The sequence below is a fragment of the Canis lupus genome, chromosome 19, assembly GCF_048164855.1.
Source record: "Canis lupus baileyi chromosome 19, mCanLup2.hap1, whole genome shotgun sequence".
Classification (NCBI taxonomy): domain Eukaryota; kingdom Metazoa; phylum Chordata; class Mammalia; order Carnivora; family Canidae; genus Canis; species Canis lupus.
Genome location: NC_132856.1, coordinates 14,462,186 through 14,486,997, shown reverse-complemented (window position 1 = coordinate 14,486,997; position 24,812 = coordinate 14,462,186). Strand labels below are relative to the sequence as shown.

Sequence of the window (24,812 nt, the reverse complement as noted above, 5' to 3'; positions counted from 1 at the left end):
GTCTCTGAGCTCTTTAGAGACCATGCAACAGCAACAACAAAAACATACCTTGTCTCTAACATTAGATGACTGCATGATCCCCCTTTTTAAAAGATCAGATTACTCAAGGTTGACTTAAAACATTATTATGAGACTAAAATACCTTTAAGACTCGAATAGCCACAAGCTGGTATAAATACCCTATGCACATAGATCTTTTTTTTTTTTTTTTAAGATTTAATTTATTTATTTGAGAGAGAGAAAGAGTAAGAGAGCACAGGCAGGGGGAGGGGCAGAGGGAGAGAGAGAAGCAAACTCCCTGCTGCGCAGGAAGCCCTATACAGGGCTCCATCCCAGGACCCTGGGATCATGAGCTGAGCCAAAGACAGGTGTTTAACCAACTGAGCCACCCAGGCACCCCCACATACTTCTTTCATATACATATTCTTGGTTCAGTTTTCTATTGCTGTGTAACAACTACTCCAGATATTTAGTGGATTTTTTAAAATAATCCTTTTATTACCTCTCACAATTAAATGGGTTGACTGGGCCTAAGCTGGATGGCTCATCTACTGGCCACTGTTCAGTCTTTTTGGGGGCTGGTGATTAGAACTGGCACATCCAAGGTTCTTTTACTCACATTTTTGGCTCCTTGGTAGAAATATATGTAAGACTGGGAACTCTCTCTCCTTCCCTTCCTCTCTCTCTACAGGAATGTCTTGGCTTCTTTGTAGCATGGTGACTAGCTCTAAGTGCAAAGGTCCCAACAGGATAGGCCAACAGTATACAACACTAATCAAACCTGCTTTTATCATGTTACTAATATCCTATTGGTCAAAGCAGATCACATAGCTGAAGGCCCACTGTCACTGTGGGAGGGGCCTACATAAGGAGGTATATACCAGGATGATCTGTTTTACTGGAGGACACCAATGTTGGCAGTCTACCCCAGTGCTTAATGTAAAACCAAAGAAATTCGAAATAGCAATATTATTTGCTATGATGAAAGATGTTTTTCTGAAACAGAGTACATTGAGTTCAGCGTGATTATATTCCCGTGTGCTCTGTGGTATCTCAACTCTCCCATCATTTTCTAATATTGAACATCAGTGAAATTGTCTTCACACCTTTTTGGACCATGTAGCATGAATAGAATATTTTCCTGCGAAGTCCTCTCTGTGCTTTTCTTGCTAACCTGCTAGCATTAAGGTCTCAACATTTGGCATTCGTTGGATTGTAAGTACAATATAGCCACAGACACAATCATTGAGTGGCAATGCTCAGTTATGTGGTGGTCTGCCATTTGATCCAGGCCTTGGTCACTAATTTTTTAATTGTATAAATAACACATAGTTATCATAGACACTGAGATAACCTCTGACAGTTTGCTAATTAATCTCAGTTGAAGGACACTGAGTTGTCGTGATTCGTGGCGACATTCCTCAAAGCGGGGTCTGCAGACTGCTTGCTGCCAGTTTGGGACATAAGTACAGAACATGAGAGGAGGGACACCTGGGTGGCTCAGTGGTCAAGCATCTGCCTTCAGCTCAGACAAGATCCTGGAGTCCCAGGATTGAGTTCCTCATTGGGCTCCCTTTAGAGAGCCTGCTTCTCCCCCTGCCTGTGTCTTTGCCTCTCTCTGTCTCTCATGAATAAATAAGTAAAATCTTTAAAAATAAAATGAGAGGAATCATTTGGGCATTTTTACAGTAACCTGATACTGCCATATCTAAGTGCATGACCAGTGGACCTGGTATAGACTGAGACGTCAGGTAGCTGTGAAAGTGGAAATAAAAGCAACTGGTCCTTTGCCACAGGTACTTTGGTAGGCACTGGCTTACAGCATCTTAAATAAAAAATCAACTACTAATTTAGGAGAAACACAACTGTGTGCAGTTTTCCCACCATAGATGAGACCTAGCAGAAGAACACTCAAATCGAGGAGCTGGGAATCTGGATAAAAAAGCCAGTTCCTGTCACTGTGGGAAGGTGGGGACTTTGATTTACAATTGGACAGTGGTGAGATCTTCATTGTCCCCTCACCTCTTAAGATAGTTGAAGTTAAAACAGTAGTGTGTTATTACAGAAGCTCATTAAAACTCAAGCCTGCTGAGGTTGACTGTGGGGTTAGAACTCTGACTGGTGGGTGAGTCTGTGTGACAGAAGGGTGCGTGTGGCTCATCTGGCCTCTCCCCTTCCACGCACTCCTGTAGTGAGGAGAATACCCCCCTGGACTTGGATGACCATGGAGGCAGAACCTTCCTCCGAGTCTTGCTGCACTTGACGATGCATGACTACCCACCCCTGGTGTCAGGGGCCCTGCAGCTGCTCTTTCGGCACTTCAGTCAGAGGCAGGAGGTCCTGCAGGCCTTCAAACAGGTAGCTGGGGCTGCCATTCCTGTATGTGTGTGTTCGTTTTTGTTGTTGACTGTCCAAGAGGCTGTTGTGCACCACTGATACATCCTGTCTGTTCAGGTTCAGCTGCTTGTTACCAGCCAAGATGTCGACAATTACAAACAGATCAAACAAGACTTGGATCAGCTGAGATCCATTGTGGAAAAGTCGGAGCTCTGGGTTTACAAAGGGCAGGGCCCTGATGAGGCCATGGATGGTGCCTCTGGGGAGAATGAACATAAGAAAACAGAGGTGAGTGGAACGCCGCTCATGCTGCCAGAGCAGTTGGATGAGCTCCTCAAACAAGGGAATTTCCTCCTCTGGTTTTCAGTAGAAGTGCAGATTGTAGGATGAGCTTCATTCTCAAGAGATCTGCTTGTTAAGTGGCTGTAGTAACAGCCATTCTCCTAGGAAATAAGCTGCAAAATGGAAATTTAGCTGCTACTTCCGTGTCACCTTGGACCGTGGGGGAATAGACTTCGTTGTTGAGTAGATTAGCACCACATTTCCCTTGCAACCCCCCTGGGGAAGAACCTATTCTCAATAGGCTGGCCCATCATCCTCTCTCACCTCAGTGATATGTCAGAAAGGAGATGATGAGCAAGTGACTCAGGCTGAAACCCAGCATGGCTGTAGAAAAACTGTCAAACTCTCATTGTTTCCTAAATGCTGATGCCATTCCGAACAAACAGACCTATTGCCCAAGGGCCGAACAAACCACACTTACATTTATTTTGGTCCTTAGGAGGGGCATAACAAGTCACAAAAGCATGAGAGCACCAGTAGCTACAACTACAGGGTGGTGAAAGAGGTAAGTAGCCTCCTGCCTTTTTTTTCCCTCCTTTATTAATTCTCCAAGGAGCTACAGTTTTTGATAGTCAAGCTGAAGGTGCAAACACTTCAGCTTTTTTCTTCATGTAAAGTTAAACAGGGAGAAAGAAGCTTGCAGAGGTTACATACATGGGTTTTTGGTTCAGATCTTGGTTCAAATCATCCTATGCCACTTTTATCTGTAGTCCTCAATTTTCTCACTTTTTATAGGTTCAGCCATCACCTATATTTATATAGGTTTATAATGGACCAAAGGATTCATTGATATCATTGTCAAGGCTTTATCTCAGTGGACAGCATATAGTGTCCCCCAATTAGGGCTCTAGTTCTTTAGAAATCTTTGCATAATGTGGTTCAAAGTTGGGAGGTTGGGAGCTTTGTGTTTTGTTTTGTTTTTGTTTTTTTTTTTTTAACCCAGAGCAAACTCTTCCCAAGTCCCTGGCAATGATGCTGAGTCTCACCATTTTAGAAGATCTTTCTGAAACTACCCCACTTTTGGTTGAAGCCATAATCCACTTCACACTCTGGAAGAGCATGTTCTTAGCCATGTTGAGATTTGGTTTGATGGATTTATAGGGATACTACATATTGAAGGAATCTCCCTCATTTTAGGTTTAGTGTGCTGTGATCACTTCTGCCTCCCTGCCCATGACCAGTGCCTACAGTTTTTTCTCAGTCATGCTTCCTAGTTTTCTAAAATTGATATCTTTCATTTTTTTCAAAAAAAAATATTGTCTGGCTTTACTGAGGTATAATTGACAAAAAAAAAATTGAAATCTCACTAAAGCATGTCACACAATAATTTGATAGATATACCCTGTGGAATGATTCCCACAGTCAAGTTAATTAATATATCCATCATCTCATACAACAAACGCTTTTGAGGTGGGCAAGAACTCTTACGGTTTACTCAGCAAATTTCACATATACAGTATAACTTTATTGACTGTTGTCACTGTGCTGTACATCGGAGCTCAGAACTGAGATATTGGTCAGAGGTACACACTGTGGATCTTTCTTTCTGACAGATTCTGATTCGACTCAGCAAACTCTGTGTTCAGGAGAGTGCCTCTGTGAGGAAGAGCAGGAAGCAGCAGCAGCGCCTGCTCCGGAACATGGGTGCACACGCCGTGGTGCTGGAGCTGCTACAGATTCCCTACGAGAAGGTGAGTGAGTCCCCTCCTGTGGCTGCTGCTCCCCAGAGTGGGGCAGATCCCTGGGTTTTCCTAAATTCTTCTTATTAGGATATCATTGGCGAAGACATGAAGCTGATGTGAATATAAGGCATATCTGGCCCACCTGTATGAAACATTATAAAATTCCATTGCCCATAACCTGCCTCCTGTTTTAAGATTCTAAATAAGAGTCCATTAATTCTCCCCTCCTTCCCACACCACACTGGGTGCAAAGGTTGGACAGCTCTACCTGCACGTGGGCTTGTGCTCCACAGTGTCCTCTGCAGATGCCATCCAGGCAGTTTAAGCACTACAGGTTACTAAATGCATGTGGGATTTTGGGGCTTACCCCAAAATCAGTCAGTCAGCAGTGTGCTGACATCTGGTCAAGTATTTGGATATATCAGGTGATACTTTGCTCTAAGTCCTTTTCTCCTGTTAGAAGTTACACTCTCTGTCCCGTTTTTTCATTTGTCATTTTTAGCATTTGGCCTGGACATGATAGGGTTTAGGGAAGTAGAGCAATAGTGCTTTGCACTGTGCAGCCTGACAGGGCATTTTCAAAAGTGTCTATTCACTTTCAAAATCCAGTGCAGTTGTCATGGTGTTCCCATTTGACAGATCAGAAGACTGAGGCTTGGGGAACTTTAGAGTCCCAGGACATGGACTTCTGTCTCTTGAGTTTACCAGAGACTGCCAGAGAAACTTGCCAGTGAAGAGTTGCCTGAAGGTGGCTCACTGCTAGTGCCTTCGGGGTACCAGGCACGGCATGGAGTCATTTTCATTTACCAGTTCATTTAATCCTTAAGACAGCACATGAGATAGGTCATAATTGGAGTAGCTCCACTTGAGAAGACTGTGGCCAGAGGTACAATACTTTGCTTACTTGGCCCAGCAACACATAGCAGAGCCCGCTCTGCTCAGTTATAGTGCAGTCGAGGTCTTATTTGCTATACCTGCTGCCCTGTGCTCAAGGAAGTTCTTGGTGAAGGCCACCACCATGGGCATGGGGACCATGTGATTCAGGCTAGCCAAGCCTTTCAGTGGCACAAAGTATATGTTTAATTCCTCTAGTAGGTCAGGACCTTAACTAACTTCAAATTAATTACAAGTGTGCATGTCATCCAAGTTTGATTGACATTTAGACTAGAACCAGCAAGTTGATTTACCTTGCTATGTGTAAAGAATGTGAAGATGTAGTTTGCTGGCCTTATTTTTGCCTCATAATATCATCAGTTTCCTGAAAGATATCCATCCATAGAGTAGTAGAATAACGAATAGGTAACCTGATTTGGTTGGAATTGGTGGTAGAACAGTGTGTGTGTGTGTGTGTGTGTGTGTGTGTGTGTGTGTGTGTGTGTGTGTTACTGGTTGAGAGCAGATATACCTTCTGGTTATGTGAGGTCTTTAGAGCTTGCCTGCCTTGTAAAAATCCATTTCACATGATGAAGCCTTTAGTTTCCATGAGCCCCAGCAGAGTCTCCCTTTAGCTGAAGAAGTCAAAGAGTACAGAACTGTTTGAGATTACTGCTGTCAACCAGCAGTGTCTCCCTGTCCCAAGGCCTCTGATTTCTAAGAGCTGGAAGGTATGCCACTTTCTCTGTTAGTGGGAGACAAATGTAGTATCTACTTTGTTGTATGGGGATTTGCTATTAATGTCCCCTTAAACTTGCTCGTTTTAGATTGTTAAAGCTGGTAGCTCAGATTCCTTCTGTTAGTTGTTCTGACAGATGTGTCCTGTTTTCTCCCAGGATTATTATCTAGACCATGGTGAGCAAACTGCAGACATGAACCAAATCTAGCCCACCACCTGCTTTTATACAGCATATTAGCTAAGAATGATTGTTCCATTTTTAAATAGTTATATTCTTAGTGGTACCAGCCTAATGTCCTCTCTTTCGCTTTTCGACCCACAAAGCCTAGAGTATCTGTCTGAACCTTGGTCTAGAGCAAAACCAATAGCTAACATTGATTGTGTGATTACCATCTGAGCACTTGACATGGATTTTGTCACTTAATCTTCATGACAACCATATGAAGTGTGCATTTGTATTACCTCCATCTTACAGATGAGGAGACGGAGGCCTTGAAGAGTTAAGTAGCTTGCCCAACATCATCCAGTGGTGAGTGGCAGATCCAGGATAAGAGCTAAGCAGTCTGGTTTCAGGGCCTGCCTTCCTAACTGCTAGACTCTCTGGCCTCTGAAAAGAGGTAGTATATATGAGAAGACATAGGGAGGCTACTGTGAGCTAAATGAATAGGAGGGATGATTCCGTTACTGGAATTCTCCTTTCATTTTTACTGTATTAAAAGTTTTCTTGTTTAGAATCGGTCAGTAGGTTTTAATCCATTTTCTTATCATGGGGCATCTAATGCTTTACAACTACTGAGTATTTGTTTTTTACTGTAGGAAATGAGAATCACATAATCAGCTGTGTGAAATGCCTGGGGCAAATATTATCCCATCTTGCAGATGGGAAAACTAACTCTTAGGTTAAATTTGATGCTGGGGTGACAAGGAAAGGATTATGACAGGTATATTTGCCTAGATTTATAATCTAAAGATATTTCTAGACTAACGTGTTATCTCTTGCCAAAAGTTAATGCATACATGCATATGTTAGGCAGATTAAAAAGGTTGAGCCCAAGAGCTGGGGTGATGTAGGCTCACCAACAGTGATCAGTCAGCTGCTGCTCTGCTTTCACTCTGTTCTCAGAAATGGGGGATTCAGAAATTTCGGAAATTGCTAGAAATGGAATCCAGAGACTCCCTCTCAGCTTCCACTCTGTATTGCATTTTTCCCAAATAATTTTTGTAATCTGCCGGCTAGTGGAAGAGAACATAAGAGAATTGAATAAGTTACTGGCTTCTTTGCAGTTTCAGCAGTGCAGCACCCAGCACCCCAATATTTTCACACAACACGCACTCAGGACACACCTTCAGAACTCCACTTGGCAGGTGATGGATGTGTCATAGAATGAGGTCTGCTGGCCTAGCAATATGTGCTGTCTCCTACTGACCTTATATTGTCCACAGCCTGGCCCTATTTTCAACCTGTTTTTCATCTCCCTCCTTCCATATAGGCTGAAGATACCAAGATGCAGGAGATAATGAGGCTGGCTCATGAATTTCTGCAGAATTTCTGTGCAGGCAACCAGCAGAATCAAGCCTTGCTACACAAACACATAAACCTGTTTCTTAACCCAGGGGTAAGAGTTAAGGCTGGTTTGGAAACCTGTGAGGGGAGGAGGGCAGGAAGCAGTACGAAGAGCAACTTGTGCTTTTGCTATTGTGACCATGGGGACTTGTTATAATGCAACATTCATTCCAAGGGGAACATCGGGACCAACTCTCAGGAGGACATAAATACTCCCCATCTTTTTAGGGGAGAAGGCAGGAAAGGAAGGGAGGAGATGGTAGGGCAATGTAAGATATTTATATTTTCTCTTAATATTCTTCATTACATCCAATTTTAGCACCAAAGAGTTGCTGGTTCTCACTCTCCAGCCATATCCTTCTGAGATCATGCATAAAGTTTTCTGTATACATAATACATTATGTACATACAAATATATAATATATTCATATAAAGCATAATTGTAAGATATATTTTAAAAGTATGTGTTGTGCATTTTTTTTTAAAGAAAAATGGTGATGGACTCTGCACTTGATTTTGGACTTTGCTTTTTTCACTTAATACATTGTGGCTATTTTTGCAAGTCATAGATATATAAATTTTTCTCATTTTTGATGAGACTTTGTAATGGCTACATGGCATTCGTAGTTTGGCTGTAACTTTTTAAAAGCCATCCCCATATTAGTGAACATTTAGGCAATGTCTACTGGCTTTGTCAATCTTTCTACAGAGGACATCCTTGTAAATACACGTGCATACACACATTCATTAGGACCACTAGAGCTTTGGAGGAAAGGACTGCTAGACTAGGGAGTAATACTCCCTCTTTGTTATGTATGGGAAAAGAAAAGACAGAAGATAAAAAGTTTAAAGTCCCCTGCCTCACACTAAACATAAAACTCAGTAACTCTGGGTTTAAAAAAAAAAAAACAAAAAACAGAATAATCTTCCTAGAAGATAACATGAAAATATCTTGATGACCTGGTGGTAAGTGAAGTTTGATTACACAGTATACGAACAGCACTAATTATAAAGGAACATATCAATAAACTGGACTTCTTTTAAAAGTTCAGTTCACCAAATGACATCATTAAGATCATCCACAGGCAAACCAGAGGGTGGGAGAAGACATTTGCATTGCATGTGTCCAGTAAAGAAGTCCTATCCGGAATATATAACAAACTCAAAAAAGTCAATAATGAAAAGGACAACCCACTTTTTTTTAAATGGGTAAAAAAAAGTTTAAAATGAAATCATCCATAGAGGAAATCTAGACAACAGGACAAGGTAATCGGCAGAGAAGTGTAAATTAACTAAAATTTGCACAACAAAGTATGACTAAGACCAAAAACACCAAGAACACTATAAATCTGCAAGGGTGTGGAAAAGCTGTAGTGTAAAATGGAAATTGTTCTCATTTTTTGAAAGCTGTTGGGCAGTACTTTACCAAGCTAGACGTTTATGCTCTACAACCCAGCAATTCCACTCTTGGGTGTCAACCCAACAGAAATGCACATATATGAAAGTTTACCAGAAGACACATTCAGGAATGCCCAAAGCAGCACTATTTGTACTGAGTGTAGTATTAACTACTTACCTAAAACTGGACACGCCCCCAAATGCCCATGAGCAATAGACTAGATAAGCACATTGTAGTTTATTCATGCCACGGACTATACATAGCACTGACCATGAGCAAACTGCTGGTACATGCAACAACATGTTGACAGCATTGCAAAATGCAAATTTTGAGCAAAAGAAACCAGACAGGAGAGAGTATATGAGGCTCAAAAGCAGGCAAAACTCATCTGTGGTTGCAGAAATCAAAACAGGAGTTAAATTGGGTGACGAGGCATTTCGTTTCTTGATCTGGGTGCTGGGGTTTCCTGTGTAGTTCATTGAGTTGAATACTAGTGATTTGTTTCCCTTTCTGTGTGTTTATTATGATTTAAAAAGATGGCAGAAAGTGAGAAAGGAGAATACCTCTTTGTGGATTTAAATTCTTCTCTCTGTGTGTTTTGGTAGACTATCTTTCTCACTTTGTACTCTGCTCTAGCCACAGAGTTTTGACCATTTCCCTGTGCTCCTGCCCTCACTCTTGTGCCAGATCCTGGAGGCAGTAACCATGCAGCACATCTTCATGAACAATTTCCAGCTCTGCAGTGAGATCAACGAGAGAGTTGTCCAGCACTTTGTCCACTGCATTGAGACTCATGGTCGAAATGTCCAGTACATAAAGTTCTTGCAGACGATCGTCAAAGCAGAAGGGAAATTCATCAAAAAGTGCCAAGACATGGTCATGGCTGAGGTGACACTTGCATTTATAATCCTATCTAATAAAAAACATAGGATTCCGGTGGAAGGTAGAGTACTGTAATTAAAAGAATTGATCTGGGATATGATTGTAGGCCATCCTACTTTACTGGAGGTGTGACTGTTGACTTCCCCAACCCTAAGTGTGCCATTCCTATAAAATGATGGTGTGGTGGTATTAGCTGAGATGCCAACTTAGTGAAATAATAGTGACAATAATAGCTAAGATTTATTGGAAGCCTCTGATACCCTAGTCACTGTTCTAATCAGTTTGCATGTAATCATTTATTTAATCTCTTGACACAGCACTATGAGTTAGGTATCATCTTTGTCCTCAGTTTTACAGACAAAACTGAGGCACAGTGAGGTTAGATAATCCATGTGGAGTATTTATCACAGTATCTGGCACCTAATTAGAGCTTATAAAGGTGAGTTGTTCCTATGTAAATATTACTGTATTTGTTTTGACTTCTGTGCCAGCCCTTTTTGGATCTTCTGTATTTCATGGAGTGCTGAAATTGATTTAATCTTAAGTAGATTTATGAGAAGCCCTATACAGTCCTGGGGACAATGTATAAGTAAGAATGCCTTGATTTTTTGATGAGGTTGAAAGGAAGGTGTATCTTAATGAGAAGTGGATAATTTGGAAGTGTGAAGAGAGAAAGCAGTGCATGAAAGAGTCATAAGAGTTATTACTTTTCAAGCATAAAAAGATGGAAATGGTTTTAAAAAGAAAAATCATAGCCTATTAGGTTGGAAATGCAAGTGCAAACTTAAAATACACATTTCCACTTGATACATGAGTGCTGGTCTGAAGACTTTCTCTTCCTTTGATAGTTTTTTAAGGCCTCTGTCATATACCTGAATCTGTTGATTGAAACGATGAATGAAATTTAGATGAGTTCAATAATATAGGTGAGACTGGTTTTGGAAAGCAGATGCTGGCAGAGCATCTCTATTTCTCTGCAAATAGATATTTTTTAAATGGTGTCCCCACCTCCTCTGCAGGCTTGTAATATAAACAAGCCCTGTTCTTTTTATAGCTTGTTAATTCGGGAGAGGACGTCCTCGTGTTCTACAACGACAGAGCCTCTTTCCAGACCCTGATCCAGATGATGAGGTCAGAGCGGGACCGGATGGATGAGAACAGCCCTCTCATGTACCATATCCACCTGGTGGAGCTCTTGGCCGTGTGTACCGAGGGCAAGAACGTTTACACAGAGATAAAGTGCAACTCTCTGCTCCCACTGGATGATATCGTCCGCGTCGTGACCCATGAGGACTGCATCCCTGAGGTGAGCAAGCCTTTCTCATGGCTCTGCACATGGCGTGTGGAGCTGTGGCTGGCCTAGATGAGACCTCATGGTGCAGAGACCTGCAGCTCATTTCATACTGAGATCTCAGTTGGTGGAAACATTGTCTCGAATGCCAATTTTGTGGATGAAGAAAGTTGGGGGGATGTTAAGTCTTTCCTGTGGTCTCCTTGAGAAGACTGGGAATCTGCTGCTGTGCTTCTGCTCTTGGAAACTTAATAATTCAGCCTGTTGAGCAAAGAGAATTTGATTGGAATGAATATTTGAAAAATGAGATTGAATGGGTTGAGGTATAGTTCATGAGCATATAAGACCTATTCTGCAGGTTTATTCTTTAAAATGAAAATTTGTGTTGCAAAAATAATGAGTGACGATTATAAAATATTGAGAAACTATATGTAACCAGTAGGAGACTTAATCTATAATTCCACCACCCATAATAAATACCCATTAGGTTTTGGAAAGGATTCCGTCCAAGCTTTCCATTTCCTTGCATATGTATATTGGCTAGTAACAGAAACGACAACAACAAAAAAGTGGATCATTTGGTATATGGTTTGCCTTTGTATGTTTAAAATATATACTGTTAATTTATGTCTTACACTAAATATACATATATTTAGAGCATATGTAGTATGTATCTCCTATATACTACTGTGTTTTAGAGGATTTTTTTGAAAAGTTAATACATTTTGAAAAGTTCAAATAAAAGAGACTGAGTAAACTATGAAAAATCTTCTAATCTGTCCCCTCCCACCCCACAGAAAATCATTTATTATGTTCTCGTACCTCCTTCTAGAATTCTGTATATAGACATTCCCCCTCTCCCTACCTGCTCCTCCTTTTTAAAACACAAAAGGTGATATTCTGTGTACATTATTCTTCTTTTCATATCAGTCCATAAAGAGATTCCACATTCCTTTTTTATAGTTACTTAAAAACTTTATTGTATGGATGTACTGTAATTGCCCTACATGGTTGTTCACCTGACTTATGTGGATATAATGAGATGGTTATAACTGGTGATTTTAATGGAGAAAATGACAAGATTGTGTTTTTATCACACACCATTCTATCAGACTTTTGGACTCTTATTTACCTGATAGATGAAAATGATTGTTCTGACATAGTTTTGATTTGCATTTCTCTTATTCCACATATATCAAATTGGTTTTTCCAGAAAGGTCTGTTTCTATCTCCAGGTTAAAATTGCATACATTAACTTCCTTAATCACTGCTATGTGGATACGGAGGTGGAAATGAAGGAGATTTACACCAGCAATCACATGTGGAAATTGTTTGAGAATTTCCTCGTAGACATCTGCAGGGTAAGGCTATCTGGAATGGAGGGGTAGAGCAGAAGTGTGTGTTCACGCATGTCTGGACATCCTTATGCAGGCATCAAGAAAATATCCACATAATTTCAGCTTGCCAATGTAAGGCACAGGGAGGCAGATGTGGCTCTTATCCTTGCACATGTCTCATTTCTTTCTACCTTTTACTCCTAGCTGAGAATAGATTTTATTCGTCCCATGTCAGGGAAGATGGATTATTTCTGCTTTTCCTTTCATCCCTTATGAATTGATTTGTGAATAATAATCTGAGACAAATTAAAACCACATTTATAAGTTTTCTTTTCCGTGATGATATTTCTCCTCAGACACCTTCCTGAGCTTGAGCATTTCTCTCCTCCAGTGTGGTGTCGAGGATTTTGTAAAGCACTTGCCTTTGCATCTGTTTTCCTACCCAGCAATTGGGTGGGGCTTCATACTCTTGATTTGTTTTTGCTCTAAGCTTAACATTAATTCTAAGCCCGCAAGACCTACTACCTAACAAGGTATACCGTATATTCAGTATGAGGTTTGTGGTGGTGGATTTGGGGTAGAAGTTGCCAGTAACCAAGAAAGGATAATTTTGAGATGAATCTTAATTTTGGAAATATAATGTTAAGTGCATTGTAGAGTCCTAGATTGTCATATTTTCTGCTTCATGGTACAGTTACCAGTATAAGACAAGGAATGTTACAAGAACTTGTTTTATTCCTAATCAAGGACTTTATTTCATAATACTCAGGTAATGGTATCACAGACATATATGTATTTTTTAAATCTCGAATTCCCCCTAGTCTTTTAACCCCATAAATCTAGGTTTTAGAGATTGTAATGGAAGGCCTGTTTCATTTTGATTTTATATATTTTTTAAAGTAGCTTCTACACCTGTCTTGGAGCCCAGTGTGGGACTTGAACTCATGACACTGAGATCAAGACCTGAGCTGAGATCCAAAGTCAGAGTCTTAACTGACTGAGCCACTCAGGCACCCCTGCTTTGTTTTGTTTTGTTTTGTTTTTTAATCAGTGCTGAGCAGAGTTTTCTGGAAAGGACCAGATATTAAATACGTTCAGCTTTGTGGGCCATCTGGTCTCTATCACAACTACTCAACTCTGCCCTGGTAGTTTGAAAGCAGCCATGACAATATGTAAACACGTAGGCATGGCTGTGTTCCAATAAAACTTTATTTATAAAAGCAGCCACCTTAACTTTGCTGACCTCTACATGACATTATTCAGAAAGGTAAAATCAGTAACTAACTTCATTCTCTTTATTTGCCTACAAACTGCTCAGCATTAAGCTTAGAACATGGTAGTTAGTTAATAAAAGTTGATTCTTGTTTGCTGTTCATAAATTTTTATTATAAGCAATGTTAGTGTCTCAAACTGTAGGACTATTGAATTTGGTAGTATAACTTGATTTTTAAAAATGTATTTTCTAAACCTTTTCTTTTAAATATCTGATCTTATTTTAAGCAGCAAAATTAAGTAGAATCAAGTAAAATCTGATGTCTCTTCTTATCCCAAAACTTAAAGGCAGTGACTCTGACTCACAGCGCACTACTTTCAACAGCATTGCAAATCAGTAACTTTTAAAAAAAAATTTAAATTGTATTTAAATTCAACTAACATATAATGCATTCAGAAGTTGAGGTCACTGATTCATCAGTCTTATGTAACACCCAGTGCTCATTATATCACATGCCCTCTTTAATGTCCATCACCCAGTTGCCCTGTCCCCCCATTCCCCTCCCCTCTGGTAAATCAGTAACTTTTTGAAAATTGAAGTATAATTGACACATAATGTTATATTAGTTCCACTGTACAACATAGTGATTTGACAACTCTGTATGTTAGGCTACCGTAACATTTTTATTTTGTGAAAGAATGTTGTAGATTTGGAGAATATCACACACAGTGGACCTCACTGATATATTTGATTCTCTTGATTATGTGAATTAGGAAACCATGGCCTACAACAGGTGAATGGCTTAACCAGGAAGACAGTTTACTTTTAGGGGAAAGTAAAGACAACTGTAGGTACTATGCCTTTTGTTGCCTTTTAAGGTTTTAGATATGCCACACGTGGCTAGGAACTTGAAACCAATGGCTTTTAGGGCCCATACCAATTTTAATGTTTTGTCCATCAATATGTTATATCTGAGTTGACTGGCTTCTTTTTCTGCTTGATTTATTGTTATTGTTATTTTAATATCTTAGAGGTAGAAATATTGACCTACAAGCCTTTACCTTTCATTTGTTAAGGGTATCCAGCAGGAGTAGTCACAGATTTCTGAATTCTACAACTGACTTGCAGGTTTTGGCCTAATGTCTGAAGCATCCAATTGCCTTGCAGGCCTGTAACAACACCAGTGACAGGAAACATGCAGACTCAATTTTGGAGAAGTACGTTACTGAAATTGTCATGAGTATTGTTACTACCTTCTTCAGTTCTCCCTTCTCAGACCAGAGCACGACGCTGCAGGTAAGAAACACAAGTGCAGGTGCAGAATATTCATGGCCGAGCTTCAGCAGTGACTGTTGGTGCAGATTTGGTACTGAGCAGCTGTACAGGAGCCATTCTGCAAGGCATTCATACAAGATGCTTTTCTTTCTGTGGAGGGCCCCTCGGCTAAAGAAGCACCTGAGGATACTTTTCCATACCAGATAATTCTATCAGTGATTTATTTATTTATTTTTCCCTTAAGATGCCTTTTCTTCTCCCTTCAATCTTATTGATTGCTCCTTTACAACCTCAGAAGGAGAAGCAGCTTTCAGATACATGCTAGCATGTTATTAACACTTTCTAAAAAACACATTTGGAGATCTCCGTTCTTACTCCCAAGTGTGTGCCTAGAGTGCATCCAAAGTGGTGCATAGCGTGAGAGGCCGTGACAGCCATGGCAGCAGGGCTGCTACATGGCGTGACTCCATTGACATGTGTACTCCACTGTGTGTGGCGCTCCTGGGGTTGCGCTCTGCAGCAGCCTTGCATGAGGATTCTCACTGTACTTCCAGTTTCAAAGGTACAAATCCATGGAGCCTTGGAGATTATTTCATTCTTTGACTTGGAAAAATCATTCTTATTTTTATAACTTCCGTCTGGCTCAACTGCCTTGCAAGTCTTACTGCAGGTGCATTCGTACAGCCTGCAGAATAAAAGCTGATCTTAGTCTCCATTGGTCAGAAGAGAAATATTAACCATCCTTGTCACGGAAAGAGGTAGATGCTGTCCTAGGGTTCATGGGAGGCCCAGGGTTGTTGGACTACAGACAAATAATCCTAACGAAGGTAAATTCTCCAAGGGAAGGGTGATTCATGGTCAGTATAATACAGTACATTAATTAGATACTGTTACATGTCATTAATATACAAAGAGTTCATGTAAGCCAAAGCAACCTATGAAGTAGAAGATACTATTCTCATTTTGTTGCTGAGTGAGTGAAACTCAGAAAGTTTAATTACCATGCTCAGAGTCACAGCCATTAGGTGGAATAACCATGATTTCAACCTACTTCTCTCTGACTCAAAAACTTGAAGTATGAAATTTTTAGTGGGATAATGTCTATATATATTCTTGAGTAATTAGGAAGCAGAAACCAGTTGGAAACCAAGCGCGTGGGACGCCTGGGTGTCTCAGCGGTTGAATGTCTCTCTTCAGTTCAGGGTGTGATCCTGGAATCCCGGGATCGAGTCCGGCATCGGGCTCCCTGCATGGAGCCTGCTTCCCCCTCTGCCTATCTCTCTCTCTTTGGGTTTCTCATGAATAAATAAACAAAATCTTAAAAAAAAAAAAAAAAAAAAAAAAGAAGAAGAAGAAGAAGAAACCAAGCTCATGAGTTACTAGAGACCAGAACATGCTCCTCACCAAGTACTATTACACCAAGAGCCAACTAAGAAAGCTGCTTTGGTTACTAAGATTGGACTCGCTTCTTTTTATAATTTAGAGTGGCAATCACCACTGCAATGCCCATTCTTCTATAGATTGTGAAACAGTATTGCAAAACCAAAATGTCAAAGTAAATCAATCAAATTAATTGGAAAACCATTAAACAGGAACTTTTGTTTTGGTTTTCCATCTTGGTCACTACTCTTTGCTCATATTGCCTTTAGACTGAAACCAATTTTTGGACCACCTAATAAGCTAGAACTGTCAGAGAGATGAGTCTTCAATATAAATGTTGTAAGTTCCTAGTGAGACCCAGGTTGTCTATATCTACTTAGAATACAAAGTCCAAAGTGGTTTTAGCTTTGTTTTCTAAGGGGGAGCTAATGGATTTCTAAAGCATTTATTTTCAAGGAATACTATTTTTGGAGCTCTCATAGCCTGTCTTTTTTTGTTTATATGCTGAAAATCATATGCCTCATTTCCCCAGCTAGATTTTTACGTCCTTCCTGGCTTCCTTCCTTGTTTGTTTTTTTGTTTGTTTCCTTCTTTTCTTTCAACTCAAACATATGAGGAAGGAAAATGGTGAACTTGGGTTTGTCTGTGTTGCATTTATGTTGCCAGTGGAATGTCTAGGAAGAGCTGGAACTGTGGGATCCAGGAAGGAAGAATAAAATTTTGGAGACTTTTGAGCAGGATAAAGCTGGTTTCGAATCCTCACTCTGCCCTTTACCAGCTCTTTGGACTTGCCTTGGTCACTGAACTTCAGAACCTCTTTGCTTACATTTGAAACAGGAACATAATACCAACCTTGCAGGTTTTTGTGAGCACTAGAGATAATGTTTATGAAACATCTGGCATAATGCCTGTCACATAGGAGGTGCTTTATAAATAGGAACTTGTGCTTTTCCCCACTAGACTGTAAGGTACAGTAAGAAAGGCATAGTTATGCCTTATGTGCACAGTTGCCTCAGGTGCTGCTCTGTCCCTATTCTTGCTTCGTGCCTGGAACCTAGTAGATGTTAACTGTTTGAGATAATAAATGTATCTGTGAGACTCAGGAGAGGGAAATAGTAGAATCCAAATATAAACATTTTCTGATTGAAGTTGTGGCCTGGAAATAGAAATTGTTTACTAAAAGGGACTGAGCAGAGTGCAAATAATTAAAGACAAGATACAAAAGAGGCCAGAGGAAGGTCTTTATCACACACACAGGATGGGATTAAGAACAAACAGGGCTTCATTATCTCAGAAAAGGGAGGATTTTATGAAGAAGGTGATGGGCAACCATGTTCTTTAGTCCAAGAGGTCACATGAGCTCATGCCCCCAGATTGCCCATTGGAAGGGGTAATTAGGAGGTAGCTACCCTGGCCAATTAATTCATCTTTTGTTTATCCAGGGGTTGGATGGGAACAGAGTAGAGGCCTAATAAATATTGGTTCGCTTGAATAAATTTAGTTAAAGGATACTTTTTTCTTTGAGTTTGGGTTTTGGGTTCTCATCCCAACTCCAGCATATACTAGCCAGTGGGGTGGGTGATGATACCACTGTTACTTTCTTGGGTCATGGTGAGAAGGGTACAGTGAGATATGCAAAAAGCACTTAGCACGTGGGAAGTATTCTCCATAAATGGCTTCTCTTATGGGACCCTTGTGCTCAGGAGCTTAATATCAGGGTTTCTCAGCCATTGTCTCAGGATCTCTATGATCCTGTCCTCTATTAGTAACAGTTTGCTCTCTTGGGTGGCTGTGAGGTGTAGAACAGAAAGTACTTCCTTAAAAAAAAATGAGAGATTCTGGTTTGCAGGTGAACTTAGTGGAAGGAGCACAAAGAAGCCAACTCACTGCTCTGCCACCATTTATTATTATTATTATTCTTTTGTATACTTTCTTTTACCGTTTCTGGGGCTCCAGTTTTTATTTATAGCATAAGGCAATTTCGTGTGCCACAGGGTTGTTAGTTGAGGTCCTAAATGAACTTTTTGCTTGAAGAATGTGGCACTTATTATGTGTAAGTTTCTGAACATTGTTCATAGAACAGGTTCTGAATTTTTATTAACCTGCTGTATTTTCATCTAATAGAATTCCTCCCCCTGCCCAGCACTTTCTGTTGTTTTTTTTCCATCTCAGAAACCTAAGTTTTTCAGTGCTTTTTCTCTTTGCTATATTTGCTGTTTTTTGGAGGGACTACACAAGTCCTCGTCCCCCAGATTAAAAACCAGTGGAGTGACTCACTGTACACAATAATGCTTGCCTTCCAGGTCCAAAGCTACCCTGACCCAGGTAGCTTCGAATAAAGACCATAATAACTTTGAAATGCATTCAGAAATCACTGTCAAACTGATTAAGTAAACATTGTTCTTTCATTTTAAAAAGAGTATAGGTTTATACTGTCATAGGGATAGATCCTACTATAGAGTTAACTTATTAGTAAATGAATACTTAGAATAACCATCAGAACTATCTTCTGTTTAATATCATTGGAGACATTGCTAGAAATAAGTAAGCATTCTCAGTGAGATCCACTTATCAGTTTGTTTTTTGCTGATTAAAAACACAGGTTCTACTTATAGGAAATAGTGTCTGGAAAGAACTTTGGGTTAATCTGCCTCAATTCAATGTATTGGGTGAAGTTAAAGCTCAGGGCAGGGACCTGAGGTAATTTGCCTCAAGTCCTATAGCCAGTTGGTAACTGGATAAGAATACCCATTTTCAGACATTGATTCCACTGTTTGTTCTTCTGGTCAGACTTGGATGGTGTCAAGTTTATAGATGACCTTAAAATGCTTCTGATTTTTTCCTCCTTGGGCTAGGCAACTTCTGGAATCCTGCTCATAACTGGTCACCCCTTCTCACTCTTGCAAAGAGTCTTACCATTAACGCACGGTTCAGTGCAATGTCTGTTTCTGATCAGTGTATCAGTGATCTGCGGGAAAGTCATACCACCTGTCTCTTGGCCTCTCTTCCTTGCAGACTCGCCAGCCTGTCTTTGTGCAACTGCTGCAAGGTGTGTTCCGAGTTTACCACTGCAACTGGTTAATGCCAAGCCAAAAAGCCTCTGTGGAGAGCTGTATTCGGGTGCTCTCTGATGTGGGTAAGATATCAGTGCAGTTTGGATTGAGTGCAATGAAAATGAATTGCCTAATAGTAATAAAGGCTGCTGTTTCTTTAGCACTTATTCTAGCTCTTCTAAAGCCCTGCTCTCAGAAAGTTGCAGAGGCAGAACTAGCACTGAGGTCTTCTTGATTGCTTAACCCTTGCTTTTATCTACCAAGCCAGCATCTCCCAAAGTTAAGAGCCAGTAAGTCCCAAAGAAAGCTAGGCTTTGAAAAATAAGAATCTATGCATGGTTCAATGTTAGGCAACTCTTGGCAAGTCACAGTACACATGAGCTAATTCAAGGCTCTGAAAAGTCTCTCATTCAAGAAACTAGTTTACTCTAGTAAATGTATTTGACCCTATGGAAACTTCCTGCAAAGTACACGTCAGATCCCAAGGAACATCCTTTCTCAGAAATGGTACACTGATCCCTTTTGCCTCTCGATGATAAATGGTGCTCCCTTCCTTCCTCCCCACCCCTCCCTCGTCATTTCACTGGCAGCTTTGAAAGGAAGTCATGAAAATTACTGCTCCCTTCACCCTGACTTAATCAGACTCTATTCCTTAGTCCTGCTCCCCTTCATAACTGTTAAGCAAAGGAATCATCTTCCCGCCTAAATTTAAGAAAAGTTATCTCCCCATAGTAGCTATTTAGATCCTGCAGACAGGCAGCAGAAGAAGCAGGAGGGTTCTTAGCACTGTTTAATAGCTGTCCAGCAAATACAGATAGTGTTTATTAGGGTTTCCTGCCTGATTTCAGTCATCCCATCCTGATTTCCCTGAGTCTTGTCTGGTAGGTATTGGTGTCTTTTTATTACTTACACAGCACCACGTCACAATAAGAGATGAGGCTTTTGAAAGTGTGTACATTATAGGTTCATAATGTGATATCTCAGAACCAGGGCTCTGAGAAAGTATCACCAAAACTCATTCCTCTGCCCATACAGGATCATACATCACGAAGTTGTTGCATAAAGTTTGGGCAGGTTGCCGAGTTGACCAGCCCAATGCTCATTAGGAAGATGCAATGTTTTAATTGTCTTGGCACTGAGAAAAGATGGAGGGAGGTGATGTCTGTAAAGTGGCAAAGCATGAAAACAGCACAGCACCGCAGGAATTCAGACCTGTATTCCTTGAGGGATACCTCCTCCTGTCTAAAATCACACCAAAGTTTACTGTTTTCATGGTTTATCTTCAAAAAGATTATCCAAGGCACATAGTTGCTAGCTAACTATATGCTATGCATCCTGGTTTTTATTTTTATGTTATTTGTATCGTTTCCCCAGATTTCTCAACTGCTTTATTAAAGTGTCAGAAATTTGTTGGCTGGCTGATGGTTCCTTTCCTCAAACTGTGTGGTTTTTTGTTTTTTGTTTTTTTGGGATTTAAACAGTTGCTTCTCAGATTGCTTCTTCCAGGTGTTGGTGTCATTTTTGCAGTTAGATTCAGGTAATATAGCACCTTCCTTGCTTCCGGTCTCACAAAGCATTGAAGACAGGAAATCGTTGTCTTGTTTTTTGGAGGTTGTTGGATTTTCCATATGGAAAAAAGGATTGTTGGTCTTATTTACCTTTTTTTATTAAACTTTTTATTTTGGAATAATTTTAGACTTCTAGGAAAGTTGCCAAGATAACACACAGAGTTCTCATATATTCCTCATCCAGTCTCCTCTACTGTCAACATCTTACATCACCAGGATGTTTTGGTCAAAACTACAAAACAGATGTTGGCCCAATGCTATAAACTAAACTCCAGACTGGGCACCACTTTTTTTCGTAAATGTCCCTTACCTGTTCCAAGATTTAGTCTAGGCTCCCATGTTGAATTTAGTTGTGATAGCTCCCCAGTCACCTCTGGTCTGCAACAGTGCCTCATACTTTACTTGTTTTTTATGGCATTAACAGTCTTCAAGAATGCTGGTCAGCTGTCTTGTAGAACATCCCCCCTTGTGGGCTTGATTGTTACTTTTCTCATGATTATACTGGAGCTTAAGAGGGGGAAGAAAAGAGCCTAAATAGGAAGGATAGCTTATGTTATTATAAATGTTATCATTTGTATTATGCTTGGCTTGAATTGGCATTTTGTAGATTGTTGTGTAGAATATCACTAAGACTTTTTGGAAAAAATAGTTTGTTAGCCAAATGAATCCCCATCTTGATAATTCTTAAAATGTTTGAACACATAAGATGCCTTAGGATGTCTGTCAATCACTGAAGAAACCATTGAAGTTTAACTGACTTGCCTAAACTTTGACCTTAGAATATGTTAACATATCTCTAAGCTACTGCCTCCCCCCCAACCCCCGAATTCACATCGAAAATCCCTGACCAAAGGATGGAAAAGTTCATTTGAGCTCCTCAGTGTTCACATTCAGTGCCATGCAAGTGACATGTTTTGGGCATGGAAAAATCTACCTGAGGGGTGATGGGTAGTTAAGTCTGTCTTTGGGGCTTCTCCCATGCAAGTTGGAGGCTCATGAGTCTTCTTTGTTCTGTGTAGCCAAGAGCCGGGCCATTGCTATTCCTGTGGACCTCGACAGCCAAGTCAACAACCTCTTTCTGAAGTCCCACAACATTGTACAGAAAACTGCCATGAACTGGCGGCTGACTGCCCGCAATGCGGCTCGCAGAGACTCTGTTCTGGCGGCTTCTAGAGACTACCGGAATATCATTGAGAGATTGCAGGTAATGCCTGGCCCAGAGAGGAGTGAACCTGAGCCTGGCCTAATGTGGTTCCCACACAGCAGTGCATCCATGAGCCAGAGAAAAACCCAAGTTTGGCCATAGAGAGATGTCAGCATATGAGAGGATAGTCAAGTACAGTAATACATGTAGGACCAAGAAATGTAAAGCTACTTGGGAAGAGAAAAGCTCCTAACAAAGTCATGGTTTTTAAAGGTTATTCATTGATTTACAGATTTCTTTATGTAGAATGGGGACTCTGCCCTTATCAGGAAGGAATATTTAAGTATTACAAAAGGATACTTAAAATAAGGGCATGAGAGCTTCATTATTTTTATCACCCTGGAATATTTAGCCTCTTGAATCAGATAAGTATAATAATGCCTAAGAAAAAAGCCTTTTTTTTTTTTCCAACTGAAAATAAAGTATTACTAACTTCTACCTGGATTGTACTTTTTTCTTAACACCTATGAAGATATCTGTCCCTTTGTTAAGGGGAGAGTAGTGAGTATTAGGTGTATGTGAAACACTTAAACATACATCTTAACATTGACATCTTTCTTTAACAAGCTCTTCAAGGGATTCTCTCACAACCTGGGCCACAGTTGGAGATTCTCACACTAAAGTTGAGCCTGCTGCAGCAGTTAAGGGCATGATCTCAGGCCAGTGCCTAAGGTCAAACCCCGACTCCATTGCTTAGAAATGATGTGTCCTTGGGAAGGTTACTTTATTTCTCTGTGCTTTAGTTTCCTCATTTGTAAGGTAGGATAATAGTAACACCTCCCTCAGGGGGTTGATATGAGGATTACAAGGCTTGTTCTTAGTGCCTGCCTAACACATCACAACAGCCATTATTTCATGCTTTTCTGTTGTTCTAGAGATTGGCTGGCCTCAGTAAAGTGTTTCTTACCCAAGGTCTTGAATGTAGTAGTTTCGGTAAGATGGCAGCTGCAGTTGGACTTATCTTAAAATCTTGCATATGTTGGGTAGTTGATGTTGGGACCCTCACTGGAGTTGTCAATGGAAGCATCTACATGTAGTGTCCCCACGTGAGGTTGGTGCTTACTTGCAGCGTGGTGCCAGGTCCCAAGATGAGCACTGAGAGAGTGAGAGAGAGAGGCAGACAGACAGTGGAAGCTATAATGCCTTTATGACATGGTTTCAGAAGTCATATAGCATCACTTGTGTCAAATTCTGTTGGTCAAGGCAGTCACAAGTGTCAACTGAGGTTCATGGGAAGGGTCATATAGACCACCGTTTGATGGGAAGAGTGTCAGTGATACAGTGTAAGAGGAACATGCAAGAGAAGATATATTGCAGTGGGTATCTTTGGAACATACGGTTACATATATGTGGCATAGAATAGAGCTGGTGTGTAGTGAACACTTGATCAATGACAGCTGCTATTATGATTATTACTATTACTGTCATTGCTGTTATGACTGTAATAGTTATCATTAGATAAAATAAATGAATCTTCATGAGGTTACATAACCTGCCTAGAGATGCATTCATCGGCCCCACTCATCCTAGGCACTAGGGTAACAGTGGTGAGCAAAGCCACAAATGATCTTTGCCTTCATAGCTTCTCGAGTTTTGCAAGACAGACATTAGTCAGCTAATCACATGGATACAAGTAAAATGACGAGAGACAATGCTGCAGAGAAGTGAGAAGTGCTATGGAAGGCTGCTGAGGAACCCAATTGTGCCCAGAGCTGGGATGGTGATCCAAGAAGGCTTTACTGAGGAGTGACATTGGAACCAAGATCAGAGGAATGTAGGACTTACTTAAGGAAAGGAATAGAAGGGAAGAAAACAGCAGGTGAAAAGAACATCATATGGGACAGAATATGACACATTCAAAGACCAAAGGAAGGTTAGTGTGGCTGGAGCCCATAGAGCTGCGAAAGTAGGAAGGAGTTCTTAGGTGAGGGAAATATTTTCGTCCTTACTGTGACAGACCAGTCTTAGAGATAATTTGGTTACAAATACAGTGCTTCCTGACTACTATATTTTTAAAGGGGAGGCATATTGTAGATTCATAACTTTGAATGCACAATATTTTTGCCTGTTCAAACTAAATGAATTACCTGCAACCAAACACACCAGTTTCTTGTGCTCTTCTTGGATTTATTATATATTCTTGGGAAATAAAATATGTAACCTAGCTAATGCTTGTTATGAAGACCTGACTAGTGGCTCAAAGGATCCTCCTTATCTAATGATTTATTGTCTGAGTCTCTGTAGTTACAAGATTGCCTAGGACAGCAGAAGTTATCATAATGTAAGAACGTTCACTTGCAGACTGACTACTTATATAATTAAACCCCATTGATACATCCCCCTCACCTAACACCAGCATATTTCCCTACCCATTGCTTCACCATTCTTATCTGTTGGTCTCTCCTTGATTGCTGACTGTTAAACATTTGACAATACAATGCAAGTCAATTGCAATGTAAAGTTCAAACCTCGCAAAAGATGCAGGATTTGATGAATCTGATGTTGAAGAACTGCTTCAATCCCTTGCAAATGCCATAGAGAGCTTTATGTACTCTCAAAGGGGAAAGTGAGAGAATTTTGCAAAAATGACCCTCTTTTTGACTGTTTTGTGAACGTCAATATGAATTAAGGGGTATTACAGTATGCTCTTATTGGGAAAATTTCCCCCTGCCA

The 24,812-nt window shown here is 40.4% G+C and overlaps 1 protein-coding gene and 1 long non-coding RNA gene across 12 annotated transcripts in view; one reads left to right on the top strand and one right to left on the bottom strand.

Annotated features, from left to right (window-relative positions):
- The window catches only part of ITPR1 (inositol 1,4,5-trisphosphate receptor type 1), a 319,204-nt gene that overhangs the window by 168,405 nt on the left and 125,987 nt on the right, over window positions 1-24,812 (top strand). For 10 of the 11 annotated variants that reach the window (XM_072785304.1, XM_072785308.1, XM_072785303.1 and 7 more), the window contains 11 exons: window positions 2,193-2,358; window positions 2,455-2,625; window positions 3,119-3,184; window positions 4,233-4,370; window positions 7,464-7,589; window positions 9,624-9,824; window positions 10,873-11,124; window positions 12,345-12,470; window positions 14,827-14,955; window positions 19,330-19,450; window positions 21,955-22,139. In XM_072785304.1, coding sequence (XP_072641405.1) covers window positions 2,193-2,358; window positions 2,455-2,625; window positions 3,119-3,184; window positions 4,233-4,370; window positions 7,464-7,589; window positions 9,624-9,824; window positions 10,873-11,124; window positions 12,345-12,470; window positions 14,827-14,955; window positions 19,330-19,450; window positions 21,955-22,139 — 1,681 coding nt within the window. The remainder of the gene's footprint in view (window positions 1-2,192; window positions 2,359-2,454; window positions 2,626-3,118; window positions 3,185-4,232; window positions 4,371-7,463; window positions 7,590-9,623; window positions 9,825-10,872; window positions 11,125-12,344; window positions 12,471-14,826; window positions 14,956-19,329; window positions 19,451-21,954; window positions 22,140-24,812) is intronic. The other variant, XM_072785307.1, reaches the window with a different exon arrangement.
- LOC140609920 (uncharacterized) lies at window positions 9,155-23,326 on the bottom strand. Its single transcript, XR_012011652.1, has 2 exons — window positions 23,047-23,326; window positions 9,155-11,370 (listed from the first exon to the last, which is right to left on the bottom strand). It is a non-coding gene; the product is annotated as an uncharacterized lncRNA (long non-coding RNA).